This window comes from Protomyctophum parallelum, assembly GCF_964188405.1.
Source record: "Protomyctophum parallelum genome assembly, chromosome: 6".
NCBI lineage: Eukaryota > Metazoa > Chordata > Actinopteri > Myctophiformes > Myctophidae > Protomyctophum > Protomyctophum parallelum.
The window spans coordinates 34,430,776-34,449,003 of NC_139701.1; the positions used below are offsets into that span (position 1 = coordinate 34,430,776).

Sequence of the window (18,228 nt, forward strand, 5' to 3'; positions counted from 1 at the left end):
CATGATAGATCTTCACCTGAGATGCTCCGTAGGTCTCCGTGCTATAGCTCCTTGCAGACAGGGGGCGCCGTTGGGTCAGACTCTTGGTAGGGTAACCAATCATTGGTCTCTTCTGCTCCTGGTAGGTGGGGTAGTCGTCGTCATAGCGACCATTCCTCTTGTTGTGCAGCAGCTGGCTTTGGCTGTCAGCCATGTTGGAGAGGGCAGAGGAGTGGTCCAGTAGGGTGGAGTATGCCAGGGAGCGTCCATACAGTGGGGGGTCAGCCTGAGGGATATGGACATGCACCCTGCTTATTTACCTACAGTACAGTAGGGACTGCAGTGTACGAGTTCACAAAGACAGCCTCCTATTAAATGTCAAGTAACATTTTTCACAACACCTCTCTTTGCATAAGGTTCACTTTTTTTCTTTTACTATACATTTTTAAGAGAGAATATTATATTATGTAATATGTAGTGTTCAAGAAGGTTCCCATTTACGTTCGAGATTGTTAGTTTTCGCACACACACACACACACACACACACACACACACACACACACACACACACACACACACACTGCCCCCTAGGGAGTGTCACCGGACATGTTTGCACTATGTTCCATAAATTCTGCACTTTATTGCGAACGCAGTGATTGCGAACGCAATGAGCACTAACTATGAGACCCTGCAGATCATGTCTGTCTGTCTGTGTGTCTGTCTGTCTGTCTGTCCCGCTGTGACACCACCCGCCCGCCACCAGAGGGCGCAGCTGTAGCACACACACACACACACACACACACACACACACACACACACACACACACACAGGGCGCAGCTGCAGCACACACACACACACACACGAGCTGCGTTCGCTTCCCGCGTTTGCGCGTCTTACTTGTATTTATACTTCCTGCACAGTGTTGTATTTGTGTTGTTGTTATTTTTGTTATATGTGAAAAAAGGAATAAGGAATGCACACACGCAATGTCAAAACAAATTCCTATGTGTTTTACACATAGAATAAAGGTATCTGAATCTGAACACACGCACACGCACACGCGCACGCGCACGCACACACACACACACACACACACACACACACACACACACACACACACACACACACACACACACACACACACACACACACACACACACACACACACACACACACACACACACACACACACACACACACACACACACACACCCTTTCCCTACCTGCTTTCGGTACTGTGCTTCCTGCAGTGCCTCCTGTTGGGCTTCATGGACTCTGCGGAACAGCGCTAGCTCCGTCGAACTCACCAACGAGTCTGCTCTTCTCAAGAACCCCGGTCTGGAACGCTGGGATGGGACTGGCTGCTGTGACTGGCCGGGCGGGCCATCCTGATGATTTGGTGGCTGAGGGAAAGAAAACATCTCCAATGGCGGATACCCACGGTATCGAGGGCTCACCAGGTCCTTGGGTAACGTTTTCCCAGGCTGGTTGATATACTCTAAGGCCTTCCCTGATTGGTTGACATATTCCGGTGTGTCGGGGAAAGGAGGTGGTGCCCGACGATCCATGGCCATCTGATGAGTGAGAACGTTTATGGGTTATTTCAATGCTTTCTCGTGTCGCATGCACACCTGGTAACCATGCACACCTAGTAACCATGCACACCTAGTAACCATGCACACCTGGTAACCATGCACACCTAGTAACCATGCACACCTGGTAACCATGCACACCTAGTAACCATGCACACCTAGTAACCATGCACACCTAGTAACCATGCACACCTAGTAACCATGCACACCTGGTAACCATGCACACCTAGTAACCATGCACACCTGGTAACCATGCACACCTAGTAACCATGCACACCTGGTAACCATGCACACCTGGTAACCATGCACACCTAGTAACCATGCACACCTAGTAACCATGCACACCTAGTAACCATGCACACCTGGTGACCATGCACACCTAGTAACCATGCACACCTAGTAACCATGCACACCTAGTAACCATGCACACCTAGTAACCATGCACACCTAGTAACCATGCACACCTAGTAACCATGCACACCTAGTAACCATGCACACCTGGTGACCATGCACACCTAGTAACCATGCAGACCTTGTAACCATGCACACCTAGTAACCATGCACACCTTGTAACCATGCACACCTAGTAACCATGCACACCTAGTAACCATGCACACCTAGTAACCATGCACACCTAGTAACCATGCACACCTAGTAACCATGCACACCTGGTAACCATGCACACCTTTGAGATGACGTCATATGGCAGCCAAGTCTATGGTTTATAATCTATGTTTGTTTATAGCACTTTATGATGTCATAAGGTACAGCCAAGTCTATGGACTTTTAATCTATGTTTGTTTAGAGCACTTTATGATGTCATAAGGTACAGCCAAGTCTATGGACTTTTTCATGTTTGTTTAGAGCATCCATCCCACTCTTTCTCCATTTCCCCCGTCCTTCTCGGGCTCCCCTCCCCTCTATCCTCACCTCAAAAACAGGACGGAACTATTAACCTGGGGATTGTAGTTATGGTCAAAGTGGTAGGCTTTATGTGGAATGGCAGGTTTTTGGCTCTGTACCAGCTGGTTCTGGTTGCTGTTTGGGTTCCCTGGGAAGCCCAGGTCGTCATCTAGCATGGGGGCAGACTGGGACCGGGCCATGCTGGTCTGTTCTAGACAACCAGGCAGATCTGAACGGTCCAAACTGGTCTGCTGCTCCATGGATGAATTGTAGCTGTCCATCGGGATGCTGGGAGAAAGGCAACAATAACCGCAGCGGTCGTAATAAAATCAGCAAACAGTAGCCAGGAAGATGAGAATAGTGAGCATGACTAGGGTTGGGACGAGGAACCATACGGAACCGGATCCAACACCAAGGAACCGGGATCGGAACCGGAATTCCAACTTCCATCACATTTGGAACTGTTTTGGAAGCGTTTTTTTTTATCATGTCAGAGCTGGTGTGTGGACTTCACGTGTGCTATACAAATTCAATACCAGTGGTTCTCAAACGTTTGGGTCCACTTTTACATTGTCAGAGTTACAGACCTGTAAGGGTCCATTCGGAACCCCCTATAGGAATCATTAAAGGGAACCGCTAAGGATTCGGGACTGTTAAAATCCGAAAGGATCCCAACCCTAATCATGAAAGGATGATGTAACAACCAACCAACCTGTAGACCTTGTAGGACCCCATGTCAATCTCGTCAATGCTTTGGGACTTCTTAAACTTGGACCTCATCTCCTTCATCATGGGGGACAGGCGCTCCGAGCTTTTACTCATCACCACGGTCACCTTGTTGAGCCCACCGCCAACGCCCAGCTGCTCCTTCCGGTTTTGCTCCGCCTGCAGGTTGTTGTGGTAACTCCAGTTGCCAGGCAGAGGTCCTGACCCTTGTTCCCGCCTCGAAGCACCAAACAAGGAGGGTCAGTGTGAGGACAAGGACATACAACCGGGAGGGTTCCAGCAACACAATAACAGTGGTGGAAAGTAACTAAGCACATTCACTTAATGACTGTAATTAAGTACAATTTTCAGTTGTTTGTACTTTACTTGAGTATTTCCAATTTCCAGTACTACTCCACTACATCTCAGAGTCAAATATTGTACTTTTGCTCCACTACATTTATTTGAAAACTTGTGTTATTTTGGTAGATTTTGATTATAATTACAAAACTTCAGCCATATATTTCCATATATCTACAAGCTTGTAGATCGGCTATTTTCTAAAGATTGTTTAAGTACATTTTGATACCAATACTTAGCATTCATAGCATAATTAGCATTGATACTTTTACTTAAGTAACAAATGTGAGTACTTTATCCACCACTGGTCAGTGTGATGACAGGGACATACAACCATGAAGGGTTCAAGCAACACAATAATAACCAGTAAGACGCCTGAGGGGGTCTTTTCTCACTGGTTATTATTACCAGTAAGAAGAGGCAGCAGGTCGCATTTACTATGTCACGTGATGTCACGAGACCATCTATGGGGATAATAGGTGACTGACTGACTGACTGACTATGAAATGGACGTTTTCATAGTAAATGCGACCTGTGGTCGCAACTACCATTACAAACAGGGAGGGGTCAAACACCATCAAAGCAATATTGCGATGGTGTACAAAAAGATGGCAGGGTGGCAACTAGCCGCAATTGACAGAAAAGTCCTATCTTAATTGCAAGAGTCTGCATATGGTCTATTGGGTTACCTTGCTTCCTGCTCCTTGCGGTCTGGGTTGGGACTCGATGAAGGCGTCAGGTCCAGCTTGGATGGGAAGGCGGTTCTGTCCTCAAATGGACTGGGGGTTCGAGTCCAGTTCTGCCAGGGGTTCTGACTAGGATGACCAGAGACAGTGTTTTCATTTTCGGGGGTCGAGCGCTGATTGCCATGGAAAGGGAGCGTATTGGTGTCCAGCTCCAGAGGGACTCCGACGATTCGCTCCTGCCTAAGCAGTGGCCGACGCCCATGTGATTGTGATTGTGATTGGCTGCGGGGTTTGGAGCCAAGGGGGGGATTTCCCTGACTTGAGCCAGTGACCGGGGTCTCCAGAGGAGACTCTTCAGCATCAAAGCCAGTGTTGTCATAATGAGGGACCTCGGACCAATCGAATGGCTCGCTGAGTGGCCGTCGGTCCCCGCGCTGCTGTAGAGTTCCTGATGGCGGGGTTTCCCTCTGAGACAGCAGGGGCTTAGAGTCGATGGGCTTAGGGAACGACTGGGCCAATCTATAAATATACAAAATATATAATATAAACATTATACTTTAGTAAATGAAATAATTATGTTATAATAACTGCCACACGCTTAACAACATGAACCCTAGCAGCCCTGTTCTATTGATGATAGGTAGAAAATAAATAAATAATCAATCAAAATCAAAAAATCATTAACCACTTAAAAGCCGTAGGCTACATTCATTTTGGCCATTTGAAAATAGAGGATTGCGATGCATTGTGAGCTTATAGATCTAGAAATACTTTTTAATCATACATTTGAAAAGTTGTGAAATGGAACATTCTGCATAATGAGGACTTTCTACTTTTGTTACTTGATACCAATACTTACCACTGCGAACATCATCGGAAGATAAATTATTATTTATAAAACTCTCGAAAGAAGGACCACACAGAGAGAGAAAGAGAGAGACGGATACAGATAGAGAGATGGATACAGATAGATACAGTACAAATACAGAGTCCAATAAATGGGATGAAGACTAAGAGTAAGAGACCTGAAGAGGGAGTATTATTATTATATATTATACGCAGTAGGAGAGAGAAAACGAAGGCCAGAGAGACACAGACAAGAGAGAACTGTGGAGAACTCTGCAGCATTCTAATGAGTCCCACTGACCTTGACTCAGCTGACAGATAGATGAGAGAGAGAGAGAGACAGAGTGATGAAGGGAGGAAGAGTGGATAGATTGGTAGGATGATAAAGAGAGGAGATGGAGGGATGGGGGGAGGGATTGAGGACGAGATAACAGATGAGATGATGGACGGTTGGAGAGGATGGGAGGGGGGTAGAGTGAGGGGTGAGCATGTGTGCGTACGTGCGTGTGACATGTGTGCGTACATGTGAGCGAGCGTACCTGTTGGTCCAGTGTGTTTGTGGGGCCTGGTCCTTGCTGGGGGCCGGCAGAGCAGGCGTGTGTGAGTGCGCGTGCGTGTGCGTGTGCGAGAGTGTGTGTGAATGTGAGTGTGAATGTGCGTTGGCAGACGGGTTGGAGGAGCCGGAGGAGCCCTGTGAAGGAGAGTAGTCTGAATAGGTCGCTGAAGAGCCACTGTGGTTTAAACAATGGAGCTTATCCACCTCTTCATCGGTTGACTCTGGAGAGAGAGAGAGAGAGAGAGAGAGAGATAACCCAATTTAGCTTTTGATGTAACCACAGTGATGCCCTTTCGAACTCGCTCTCAAACAATTACCTCTACATGAAGGCTCCACAATTATCTTTACATACATACTGCCTCTAACGACTTGAAAGGAGTCAAACACAGGAGCGTTGTTTGTTTTTGTGTTCTCTGTTTGTTATCTACAGTAGTCTGTCATAGTCTGCTTGTCTAGCACATATTATCAGGTAGCTGCAATCTAATGTTATGTTACACATTTTTTAAGCCGAGGTCTGTCAAAACACGGACATATTTGTTTTGTATGCTGTCAGCGCCAAATAAATAAAAGTGCCTGAAGGACCTTATTTCCATCAGTGCTTGTTGGTATTCCTCTGAGTGCACAGGTCTGTTTAGAAACTATTCAAATAAGCTGGAGACATGCCCACATTCTCTTGTAATATATTTGTATCTGTCTGTCTGTTCATTAAGTTCTGAGTGTTTTTTTAATACATCTGGTTATTACTTTAACTGAAGGCAGATATATTTTCTTACACTGCTGTGCGTGTGCGTGCGTGCGTGCGTGTGTGTGCGTGCGTGCGTGTGTGTGTCTGTGTGTGCGTGCAGTGCACACGTCTGTCTGTCTGTTATAGTTCGGCAGGTGGGGTATGAAATTTGGTATATCATTTTGTTTTATTGGCCTAAAATATTGTCTAGATACACTGCTTCAGCCAAAAAAGGCCCTTTGGCTGCCGGACAATTAAGGGCTAACCCCGCAAACCGCGGCACCAATCAGCGCAGTTCTTTTCCTCGACTAACAGTAGGCCAAGAAAGACACTCTACTATTCTAAATATTATGTTATTTTAACATAATATTTTTGCATTACTGTGAAAGCAGGGCATTAAAGGTGATCAAAGTAAATCAAAGAACACGATTTTTGGGCATAATTAACAAAAGGACTCTCAGGACTCTTCCCGGAGCCATCATTCAATGTCACTTTAGCCTCGGTACCCAGGCTTTTATTTTCGTTCGCAATTGGCTCAAAAATGAAAGCCTGGGGGAATGAGACGCATTTCCTCGAAATGTTGCTCGAAATGATTGGTGACGTCAGTTTTCTCTGCTGTTTTCTACCAGGGAGGGGAGGGGCGCAGGGGCGCAGGGGCGGGCGCTCAGATTGGTGAACCAATATTATACAGCACTTGTTCCATGCGCCACCTGCCCCTCTAGACCAGAAAGCATGGTGGCTGGGCCAGGCTAATGTCACTTTGACTATGCTTGCACTGCATAGTTCTCCAACATCTCAATGTCACTAAAGACTAAGCTTTAAACCTCCCAAAACAAACTTATTCTCCCAGCATGTGCACTTTTGCTGCCCCAAATGATCCAGAATGCTGCAGCATAGCTTGGTCTTCAACCAGCGAAAATGTTCACATGTCCAGCTCCCACCATTGGCTCTCAGTTACTGCCCGGACAAAGTACAAAACACTGTTGTTGGCCTACAGAGCAACCAAACGTATGGCACCCCCATATCTTCAAAGTACAAAACACTGTTGTTGGCCTACAGAGCAACCAAAGGTATGGCACTCCCATATCTTCAAAGTACAAAACACTGTTGGCCTACAGAGCAACCAAAAGTATGGGACACCCATATCTTCAAAGTACAAAACACAGATGTTGGCCTACAGAGCAACCAAAGGTATGGCACCCCCATATATTCAAAGTACAAAACACTGATGTTGGCCTACAGAGCAACCAACGGTATTGGCACCCCCATATCTTCAAAGCCTGATCTAACCGTATACGCACTCACTCAGATCAGCTAACATTGTGAAGCTGGCAGAACCTTCCCTAAAACATCTGGGACAAAGCTCCTCACGTCCCAGACTCTAAAACATCTGGGACAATGCTCCTCACGTCCCAGACTCTAAAACATCTGGGACAATGCTCCTCACGTCCCAGACTCTAAAACATCTGGGACAATGCTCCTCACGTCCCAGACTCTAAAACATCTGGGACAATGCTCCTCACGTCCCAGACACTTCTTCCTTCTGGCTACAAAACTGTGGAAAGAACCCATTGCAGTTAGACTCACTCCCAATTTTCCACTGTAATCTTAAGACTCACCTCTTCAGACTCCACCTTAGCCCGCAGCACTTGCCGTAGAACTTGCACTAGCCTTGACAACCTTGCAGTCTTATACAGTATGCAAAGGTTAAAATGCAATTTAGATAGCATTATTTATTTTGACCGGCTGGCACCCTATAGTTTGTAAAGCTTCATTGCACAGAGCATAAAATGTTTTGTTATTATCATACTGTTGAGACTTGTCCGTCTGTCTGTCTGTCTCTCCCCCACACACACTCTCTCTGTGGTGTGCTGACATTAATAGTCTCTTTACCATGACTAATTAATGGACAATTTTATAACGAGCCTCAAGCACTTTACATCATACCACATTAGCTCACGGCGTGTGTGCGTGCGTGCATGTGTGTGTGAAAGAGAAACAGAGAGAAGTGTGTGTGGGGGTTTTTTACCTTTCTTTTCTTTGCCCAGCAGCACCACTTTAGGTTTGTACATGGGCGGATCCACCAGGGTGGGTCTCATGTCAGAGATACGGATGTCATTAGGAGATCCACCCATAGAGTCCTGACGAGAGACAAAGACACATTCTGTTAAGCCAGACAACTTAAAGACCTCAAGTCCAAGATACAGACAATATAACTATATGAGCTCTTTTAGAAGTAATACAGTTAGTATTGCATCTACTGCTGCAGAGGACTGGATGAGGATTTCTTATGCTACTGTATGTCACAAAAAGGCCATATTTACTACACTCGACAGCAAAGTGCAGACTGAGAGCTGTGTGGAGAATAATAGGATTCACAGTTCAGCTACCCAAAAAAGAAATGGTGCGTTCGTAATTCTACCACAGGTCGTTTCGAGGAAGCAATCTGATTGGTTGAAACAGCCTTCTAGCCGTGGGTTAAACCAGCACCATTCACCACCTAATCAAAACAAAGAATTCAGCTGCTCTGTTCTCCCAGAGCGCTAGAAAACTCGGTGGCTAGCCTAGCTAGTTTCTTGGGACATTTGTGGTCGTAGTGACTACATCTGTCATTAAAAAAATATATTCTTTCAGCGATTTTCTTAGTTTTAAGGGTAACTGTTGTAGAATTGCAATATTACACTCGAGGGTGTGGTTTAACGTGATTATTGCCACTTCAGTGATGCTTGCGGAACGCGACTTCATCCCATTCCTGACCCTGTCCCTGTCCCTGTCGTGGCAATCATCACGTTAACCCACACCCTCTCGTGTAATATTGCTTAACTGAGCTCTCATCAGAGCATGGCAGAGAGCAGAATAATTTTAATTATGAATTGTGTAAATAATAATGTTACTTTGCAATAACCTGAATCTGTTTTGTAAGATTGGGTGAAATGTGTCAAACATGATGGATTTGTATCAAAGTATGACCTAAATACACCTGTTTACCAGCAAACAAACACATATTTCAATGTGAACTGACAATAAAGTACTATATCATATCATATCATATCATAGTGAGCTCACATTCTGTAGGAGAGATTTTACAAACTTGAAAATCCAAGTATATTTTTGCGTGTGTGTGTGTGTGTGTGTGTGTGTGTGTGTGTGTGTGTGCACCTTTAAATGCACGGTTCTGACCTCAGAGCTCTCCGTCTCTTCCTTATCCTTTCGCTTGGGAATGTCGATGCCAGAGTTATGGATTGATCCCTGATCCATTAGCTGGGTCTGAGCGAAGTCCTGCATGTCTCTGTCGGTCACCTAGCACACATGCACATATAATAATAATCTTTATTGTCCCGAAGGATATTTGTCTTCACAATCTGTTCAACAGTTCAACACCCACATCAAAAACAACACAGAGCACATAACACCAAGACAATACAAAAAAACAAAACATGAGGTCCCCACTGTGTACAGAACCATCCTATCGGCGGGGCAGTTTGTTTAATGCTGCGATGGCTGAGGGGACAAAACTCCTACTAAAACGGACCTTTTTCCATGGCAAGGTTCTGTATCTTTGTCCAGATGGCATGAGGTTAAATAAACGATACAGAGGATGGTCAGTGTCATTTGATATCGAGAGTGCTAGTCGTGTGATGGCCTTATTAAAGATATTTTTTTTTGCGGCTTACGCCTTTTATTGATTTTTGAAGGGACAGACAGTAGGCTGACAGGAAACGGGAGAGAGATGGGGGGATGACATGCAGTAAAGGCCGTGTCGGGTCCGGGAGTCGAACCCGCGGCACACTGCGACTGGATCACCAGTCCGGTGCCCAGACCGTTACGCTACGGCCTGGGCCGTGTGATGGCCTTATTGTTCATATCAGAAAGTGTGGGTGTAGGAAGTCCTATGATTTTGGAAGCAATACGGGTGATACTGAAAAGTTTGTTCCTGTTAGGCATGGACAGTATGGTGTAAAAACATGCAGAACAGTACAACAGAACAGGTTGAATAATGCTTTTGTACAATAATAGCAGAAGATGAGGAGCAACAGATAATGATCTTAATTTACGGATTACATGGAGTCTTTGCTGAAAGCGTGACTGGAGAGATGTAATGTGTTGATCAAACCTAAGTCTATTGTCCATTGTGAGTCCAAGATATGTGAAGCTGTCAACCTGTTCTATTGTTTTACCATTAATGAGGAGTGGGTTAAGTCCAGTGTGGGTTGTTGTTTCAATGACCAGTTCTTTTGTTTTGACCACATTCAACTCTAGATAGTTGTCAGTGCACCACTGTGTGAAATGAGAGATGGTATTCTGATAGACCGTAATAGAGTTATTGTCATGGAGCAGTCAGAGAATGGCAGTGTCATCAGAGTATTTAAAGTATGTGATGTCATGTATATATACATGTCTATACATGAATCATTTATAAATTAAATTATTACCTATCAGACCCACTCTAGTTGTTTCTTAATGCTCAAGGTTCCTCATGCTCAGACAGAGCTGGGCAAGACAGCTTTCTCTGTCAGCAGCCCAACATCTTGGAATGAACTCCAAAATTATTTAAAACTGAGCTCCGGTCAGTTCAAAGGAATGTTCCATAACATTTTAACCATGATTGCTCCTGTTTCAGTTATTTTTGTTTGTTTGATTGACTGGTTGTTCTGCATAAAGTTCCTTTGTAATTTACCCTGGCACTCAGATCGGTGAACCAATATGATTCGATAAAATCATGCTCGAGTATTTCTTTGTGTTAAAGGGACATTTCACCGCTGGAAGAAACTGCAGTCACTCAATGTTAATGGTATTTGTAGTAGATAACAGTGGCACAATTTGAAATTTGCACCCTATGGCCAGAAAAATAATGAAGTCTGTGTGTTTGACTAGGGTTTGACTGGATTGCTGAATTCCTACAATGCCCATAATGCTTTAGTGCACTTCACCTCCTTGTGGAGAGGGGGGAGGCTGCGTGGAGGTGTGACTTTGTAGTCCAGAAAGGAAGTGAGACCATATTTTCACGACAGGTTTTCGGTCATGAACATGGCGTCATGACTAAAATATCTTCCCCCAGGAAAGTGTCTCTTGTGCCTTTGTGTATCATTAAAATAAGCTCTGGTTGCAAAAGAGGTGGGGTGCAAGAAAAATGTCAGAAGTTATGGAGAAATAGAGAAGGGGGATTTAACCTGGATATGGTGTGTTGTTGGGCATCAAATCATAAGAGCTCATTGGATAGCTAGCTCACAAAAAAGTGAGTGGTAGAAGGCGCATACTTACATCAACAAACCTCCAAAATGAGAAAAGTCTAGTGAAATGTCATGTTCTAGGCTAGGCCCTTTAACACTGTAGCTGCATCACACATTACTACTCTTGAATACAGATAACATGGCATTCTACTATTAGTGTACTAACAAACACAGTTCTACATCTGCTGCTTGAGTTTGATATTTCAAAATCAGGTAACGGGCATAGATATTTGATATCAATTTTCATCTAAATATCTTATACTTGCTAGTTTGTTAGAAAACATACGATCAACTTGGTAAACAAGGACATGCATTGCAACTACATGTCGTTAGCCTCATAGGATAAATGCCTAAGTCATTTTTTGGCGAAATTGAGATTTCTGCATACAGGTGATCTCCTGGGGCTGCTGCATCGTTCTGGATCATCGCCTATGTCCTCAGCCAATCACAAAGCTCACAATCTTCAAAAATGATGATCTGCCTAAGTCACTTGTGTGATTTGAGCATTTTTACGTTGCCGCCTAACTCACTTTGTGTGACTTGGGCATTTTTACATTGCATACACAGCAAACAACAGTTACTCTAATAGACCCCCAGGTGTTTAGTATGGAGTTAACATTACTCTAACAGACCCCCAGGTGTTTAGTATGGAGTTAACATTACTCTAATAGACCCCCAGGTGTTTAGTATGGAGTTAACATTACTCTAATAGACCCCCAGGTGTTCTGTATGGAGTTAACATTACTCTAATAGACCCCAGGTGTTTAGTATGGAGTTAACATCACTCTAATAGACCCCCAGGTGTTTAGTATGGAGTTAACATTACTCTAACAGACCCCCAGGTGTTTAGTATGGAGTTAGCATTACTCTAATAGACCCCCAGGTGTTTAGTATGGAGTTAACATCACTCTAATAGACCCCCAGGTGTTCTGTATGGAGTTAACATTACTCTAACAGACCCCCAGGTGTTTAGTATGGAGTTAACATTACTCTAACAGACCCCCAGGTGTTTAGTATGGAGTTAACATTACTCTAATAGACCCCCAGGTGTTCTGTATGGAGTTAACATTACTCTAACAGACCCCCAGGTGTTTAGTATGGAGTTAACATCACTCTAATAGACCCCCAGGTGTTTAGTATGGAGTTAACATCACTCTAATAGACCCCCAGGTGTTCTGTATGGAGTTAACATTACTCTAACAGACCCCCAGGTGTTTAGTATGGAGTTAACATTACTCTAACAGACCCCCAGGTGTTTAGTATGGAGTTAACATTACTCTAATAGACCCCCAGGTGTTTAGTATGGAGTTAACATCACTCTAATAGACCCCCAGGTGTTTAGTATGGAGTTAACATTACTCTAATAGACCCCCAGGTGTTTAGTATGGAGTTAACATTACTCTAATAGACCCCCAGGTGTTTAGTATGGTAACATCACTCTAATAGACCCCCAGGTGTTTAGTATGGAGTTAACATCACTCTAATAGACCCCCAGGTGTTTAGTATGGAGTTAACATCACTCTAATAGACCCCCAGGTGTTTAGTATGGAGTTAACATTACTCTAATAGACCCCCAGGTGTTTAGTATGGAGTTAACATCACTCTAATAGACCCCCAGGTGTTTAGTAGACATGTATTAAAAAATGCCTAAGTCACAGATTATTTTCTTGAAAATGGCCTAAGTCACTTTTTTTTGTTATGGAATGACTCTCATGTTTATCTTTTTGTAAAAAACATTTTGTTAACCCCTCAGGAAACCATTGTAAAAATCTGCATTAAAAACTCTTACATACTTGCGAGAAAATGTGTTTTTCCTTATTATCCGAAAATCATAAAAAATGACTTATGCATTTATCCTATGAGGCTAACGATGTGAACGTGTGACAGTGTATCCTACCTCTTTGGGCGGCAGGGGCCACGGTGGTTCGTAGGGCTCCTTGCTGAGGTGTGTGTGCTCCATGTTGGTGCCTGCCGAGGTGGCAGTGCCTGTGCTCAGCTGGTGCTGATGTGCATGTCCACTGTGCACACCCTTACCCACGAGGCTTTGAACCGACTTCACCATGTTCTTCAGGTCCTCGGGGTAGGGTGTAGGGTAGCGCTTCAGGTTAATCTCCACCTACATAAACATATGTGTATATATATGTGTGTGTGTGTGTGTGTACACACAATATATATTAGTGCTGTCAAACTATATATTAATTGTGATTAATCTTATGATTTTCCATAGTTAATCACGATTTAAGTCCAGTTCACACCAATGATTAGCGGTGCAACATAGGGTTGCAATACGGTGTCTGAATTGTCCCGTTGCAGGTTGCAATTTGTTGCATTACGAATCATTGGTGGGGACTGGGCTTTAGTCGCGCGTAGCCAGCCCTCCAATCTCGCTCCACTCTGAATGGAAGTCTGGAGAAACTCAATTGAAACAGTGGATAGAATGAGTGAGCAGCTCACTCGCTGGGGTGTGGCTCCACTGTGATTGAGTGGTGACGGGACCGGAGTCCATCTGTGTTGTTCACACTGGGTGCAAAACAAAATGAAATCAAACAATTTCTATCTATCAGCTAAATTGGAAGAGAAATGTATGAATATATTGCTTGAGGTTATGTCAGAAAAATAACATGCCTGTGGCAACCACGCTCATGACTCCATGCTAATGCTAATTGAGTAACCGCTTATTACATCTCAACACTATTCTGCTATAATATTGTTCACTTCTCTCACTCTGTGCTTGTTTAATTGCACCACTGTTACCCTCCGTCACACAACTGGAGGTGGCACAAACACGCAATGAATCGATTTGAAATTCCTGTTTAACTCGTTTACTGACAGATTAATTTAATCTTCACTATGACAGCACAACAACATCGTTCGTAATGAGAGAGCTGTTCGTTGCGCGTTCGTGAAAGAAATGGAACAGAAGCACTGAGTGAGAGAAGTAAACAATGTTAGCAGAATAGTGGTGAGATGTTGCGCAACACAGTGACATAAGCGGTTACTTAATTAGCATTGAGTCATGAGCGTGGCAGCCACAGTCCTGTTACTTTTCTGCCACACACAAACAAACACAACAATTAACAGCTTTTGTTGGCATAATGTTAAATGCTGCAGTCGCCAAGACTCGCCATGTTTGTTTCATTGAGCAGTAGTTTAATGTGGACTCTATTGATGTGCACACCTGGTTGAGCCCCTCTCCCGCTAGAACAGCTCCTGCTCATACTGTCAGCCGACCGCCACCTTCTATCCACTTTTCATTTCAATGTTCCCCAGGCTTTCTTTCAGACAAAGCAAGGCTGGCATCCGAGGTTAATCAAGATTAATCGCAAATTCTGTTCAAAATGTACCTCAAAGGGATATTTGTCAAGTGTTTAATACTCTTATCAACATGGGAGTGGACAAAATCTGCTTGCTTTATGCAAATGTTTATTATTCGAACTCCATTAACAATCCAAAACAGTGACAAATATTGTCCAGAAACCCTCAGAAGGTACTGCGTTAGCATACAAACAGGCTGCAGCAGATACTTTTAGCTTCGGTGACATCATGCCATAGTACGTGCGAACAGGGGAAGGGAATCGACCACACGTGAGCGTGTTGGAGATGCAAACAAGTATAGGTATTTATCACATTTGATCAAGATCTCTGTCGTCATGTTTCATGTTGCAGGTCCCTACACTACGATTCTTTTTTGGACAGAAAATATCTCACTGTATACGAGAAAATAATAAAGATATCTCAAACCATATACCACTGGTTCCCAAACAGTGGGTGGGGACCAATTTGTGGGTTGCAGACATTTTTATGGGTCCCTTTATTTTTTGTTTCCTACATTTAGCTTTTAATTATTATTATTTCAAAACATTTTCAAAAAACATTCCCAAAAAAAAGCTAAACGTAAAAACTAAATAGAAACTAATCAATAATTTTTCAGTAATTCCATGAAGAAATCAAAGAAAAATCAAAAATTCCATAAATTAGAATAACAAATGTTAGAACAAATTAATGTTAAGAAGTAGCAAAAAAGAGCTTATCTACAGGCTCACAATGCAGCATGACGCTTGTAGATCTGCCATTTTCACTAGTTTGGGTCTCGGACAAAAGTTTATTTTTTGGGTCTCGAGCTAAAAGGTTTGGGAACCACTGGCGTATACGATCTGTCCCACAGACTCAGTATTTATACCTGTGTTGTTTGCACCTCCAAGACAATGTCGGACTCAGCCACGCCCTCAATTACACGTATGTGTGTCTCAAAGGGTATAGGTTGGTATAATGGTCTGCTCAATTTAACCTTAGTAATATGAGTACTCACACAATGATGTAGTGTCCACCTTTATACTTATAAAGGTTCACTAGAACATTCATTTTGAAATGATGGAATTCAAACAGGATGACACAAAATGAACAAATAAAGTGGACAAAAAACAATGGAAAGCGAGAACTAGGACTTCAATGTAGGATATTGTGACCTTCTTGTCACATACCAATCTACTATTAGGAATTTTGCTTAGAAATAGATGTGGTATGTTTCAGTACGAATGAGTTGTGGGTTAGGGTTGGTATTCTAATCGTAATCGTATACTACGGCCATGGAATTCCACAGCATATATTGTATGCAGCAACACGCGATCGCACATTTTGCTCTCGCGAGGACTAGCATTATAGCAGCTATACTAGCACACTGTGCTAAGAAGTTACGTAGCCTATGCCACAACATATACATTATAAAATAAATAGGCATCCTTATCCACTGTATGCATTATGTGACACAGTCACACATTCTTCTAAAACGGAAAACAACAGCAGAACTGCCCTGACTAGTTATAGTTTTCTACTTCAACCTAACAAATCTACAACGTATGAATCTGTGGTTACATGCCACTGCACATGCGCATGGGCATAGAGAGTGCTGTGTCCTAAACTATGCGTGGGCCAAATGGAAATGTATTTATTTATTCATTTGTTTGTGTTAATGGCAATAAAATAATTAGTGGCGATAGAATAGCATTTTGTTAATGCGTTATTAATGCATGCTGCAGTTGCCATGTTCGCCATGTTAAAGCGTTATTAACGCATTAACTTTGACAGCTCTTTTTTTGTTTATGTATAGGGTCCTGTTTTTCCTCTTTTCTTTTTTCCTTTCTGTATGGGTGAAGGATCACATGTATGCACACACACAAACACACACACACACACACACACACACACACACACACACACACACGCACACACACGCACACACGCACACACGCGCACACACAAACAAAAGTGTAAAATATGATTAAATAACAGTAAATGTATCAAATGTATTTGTTTGAATATGTAGGCTATCGACACAATAAAGTTAAAAACATGTTGACAGCTTATTATATAAAGTATATCATCTCTGTCAGGTGGAAACCTCAGATGTCCAAAACTGTTACTTTTCAGGATTCAAATGAAAAAACAGCAATAGTATCAGATCAACAAGCTGAAAAGAGCAGCGTTTGGAGCTTGTGGAGCTGCTACCTTTGATGCTTTAGGGTGATCACGTAGGGCATTCATTTACCAAGAAAACACAAACGGTTAATGGTACCGTTATATGGAGATTTCTGCCTGACAGCAACGATTTACACACTCAAGAGACATTCAAATTACGTTGTTATTTACGGAGATAATTCTGACCTCTGACGACCTATAGAAAAGAGAGAGAGAGAGAGAGAGAAACAGAGAGAGAAACAGAGAGAGAGAGAGGGCTGACCTTGACTTTCCCAGAGGTATCCTCCTCCTCCTTCTTGTCCTCAAAGTCGAAGGCCACAGTCATCCTCTGCTGTCGCTGCTCCTCCCAGAGCGTTGGATTAAAACTGTCACTGTCCGACTGGTAATCTATTGAAACACACGCACGCACGCACACACACACACGCACACACACAAAGAGTAATAATAATGTCATGTAATAATGTAAAGTATCGCTTTGGGACGTTACACACACATATACAGTATGGTAGTGTTAAAAGTATGAGGCTGCTGTGGGGCAGAAACCGCTCATCTCCATATTCCAACGTTTTGGGTGTTTTTCATAATGTAACGCCCTCCTTGATCATACTACAGGCAGCATCAAAAGGATCAGATCTGCTACAGATTTTTGAATTTGAATCCTGAAAAGATAACAGTTGTTTCCACCCGACAGGGACGATAATTTGAGGAAATTACATACAGATATGAGGATTAAAAATGTATTATGAACCGTTTTATTGGTAATCTACATGCGCACGCACGTGCACGTGCGAGCACACGCCACACGCACACACACACACACACACACACACACACACGCACACACACACACACACACACACACAGAGCACAGCACATTACAAACACAGAATGGTTGTAGATACCCTCATCGTGCCGAGGTTGCTGGGGAAACATGTAGTTGGTGAGGACCCGTTGTTTGGTTTCTGGGTGAGCTTCTGTTTGCAGCGGGATTAGAGCCTTGGACTGTATGAGCAGGCATGTTAGTAGTGACAGGCGCACATGGTGGAAAGAGTACGCAAATGTTTTACTCATGTAAAAGTATCAATACTGCAATATAGAAATACTCCGTTACAAGGAAAAGTCCCAAATTCAAAATGTACTTGAGTAAAGGTACAGGGTTGTAAGGGTAAG

At 43.3% G+C, this 18,228-nt stretch overlaps 1 protein-coding gene across 2 annotated transcripts in view; it reads right to left on the reverse strand.

The window, feature by feature from the left end:
• The window catches only part of lrrc7 (leucine rich repeat containing 7), a gene marked incomplete at both ends in the record, with an annotated part of 103,338 nt that overhangs the window by 17,401 nt on the left and 67,709 nt on the right, over positions 1-18,228 (reverse strand). For both annotated transcript variants that reach the window (XM_083768209.1, XM_083768210.1), the window contains 11 exons: positions 17-265; positions 1,204-1,554; positions 2,529-2,763; positions 3,188-3,418; positions 4,230-4,745; positions 5,612-5,849; positions 8,382-8,493; positions 9,533-9,652; positions 13,481-13,699; positions 17,321-17,445; positions 17,961-18,060. In XM_083768209.1, the coding sequence (XP_083624335.1) occupies positions 17-265; positions 1,204-1,554; positions 2,529-2,763; positions 3,188-3,418; positions 4,230-4,745; positions 5,612-5,849; positions 8,382-8,493; positions 9,533-9,652; positions 13,481-13,699; positions 17,321-17,445; positions 17,961-18,060 (2,496 nt within the window). The remainder of the gene's footprint in view (positions 1-16; positions 266-1,203; positions 1,555-2,528; positions 2,764-3,187; positions 3,419-4,229; positions 4,746-5,611; positions 5,850-8,381; positions 8,494-9,532; positions 9,653-13,480; positions 13,700-17,320; positions 17,446-17,960; positions 18,061-18,228) is intronic.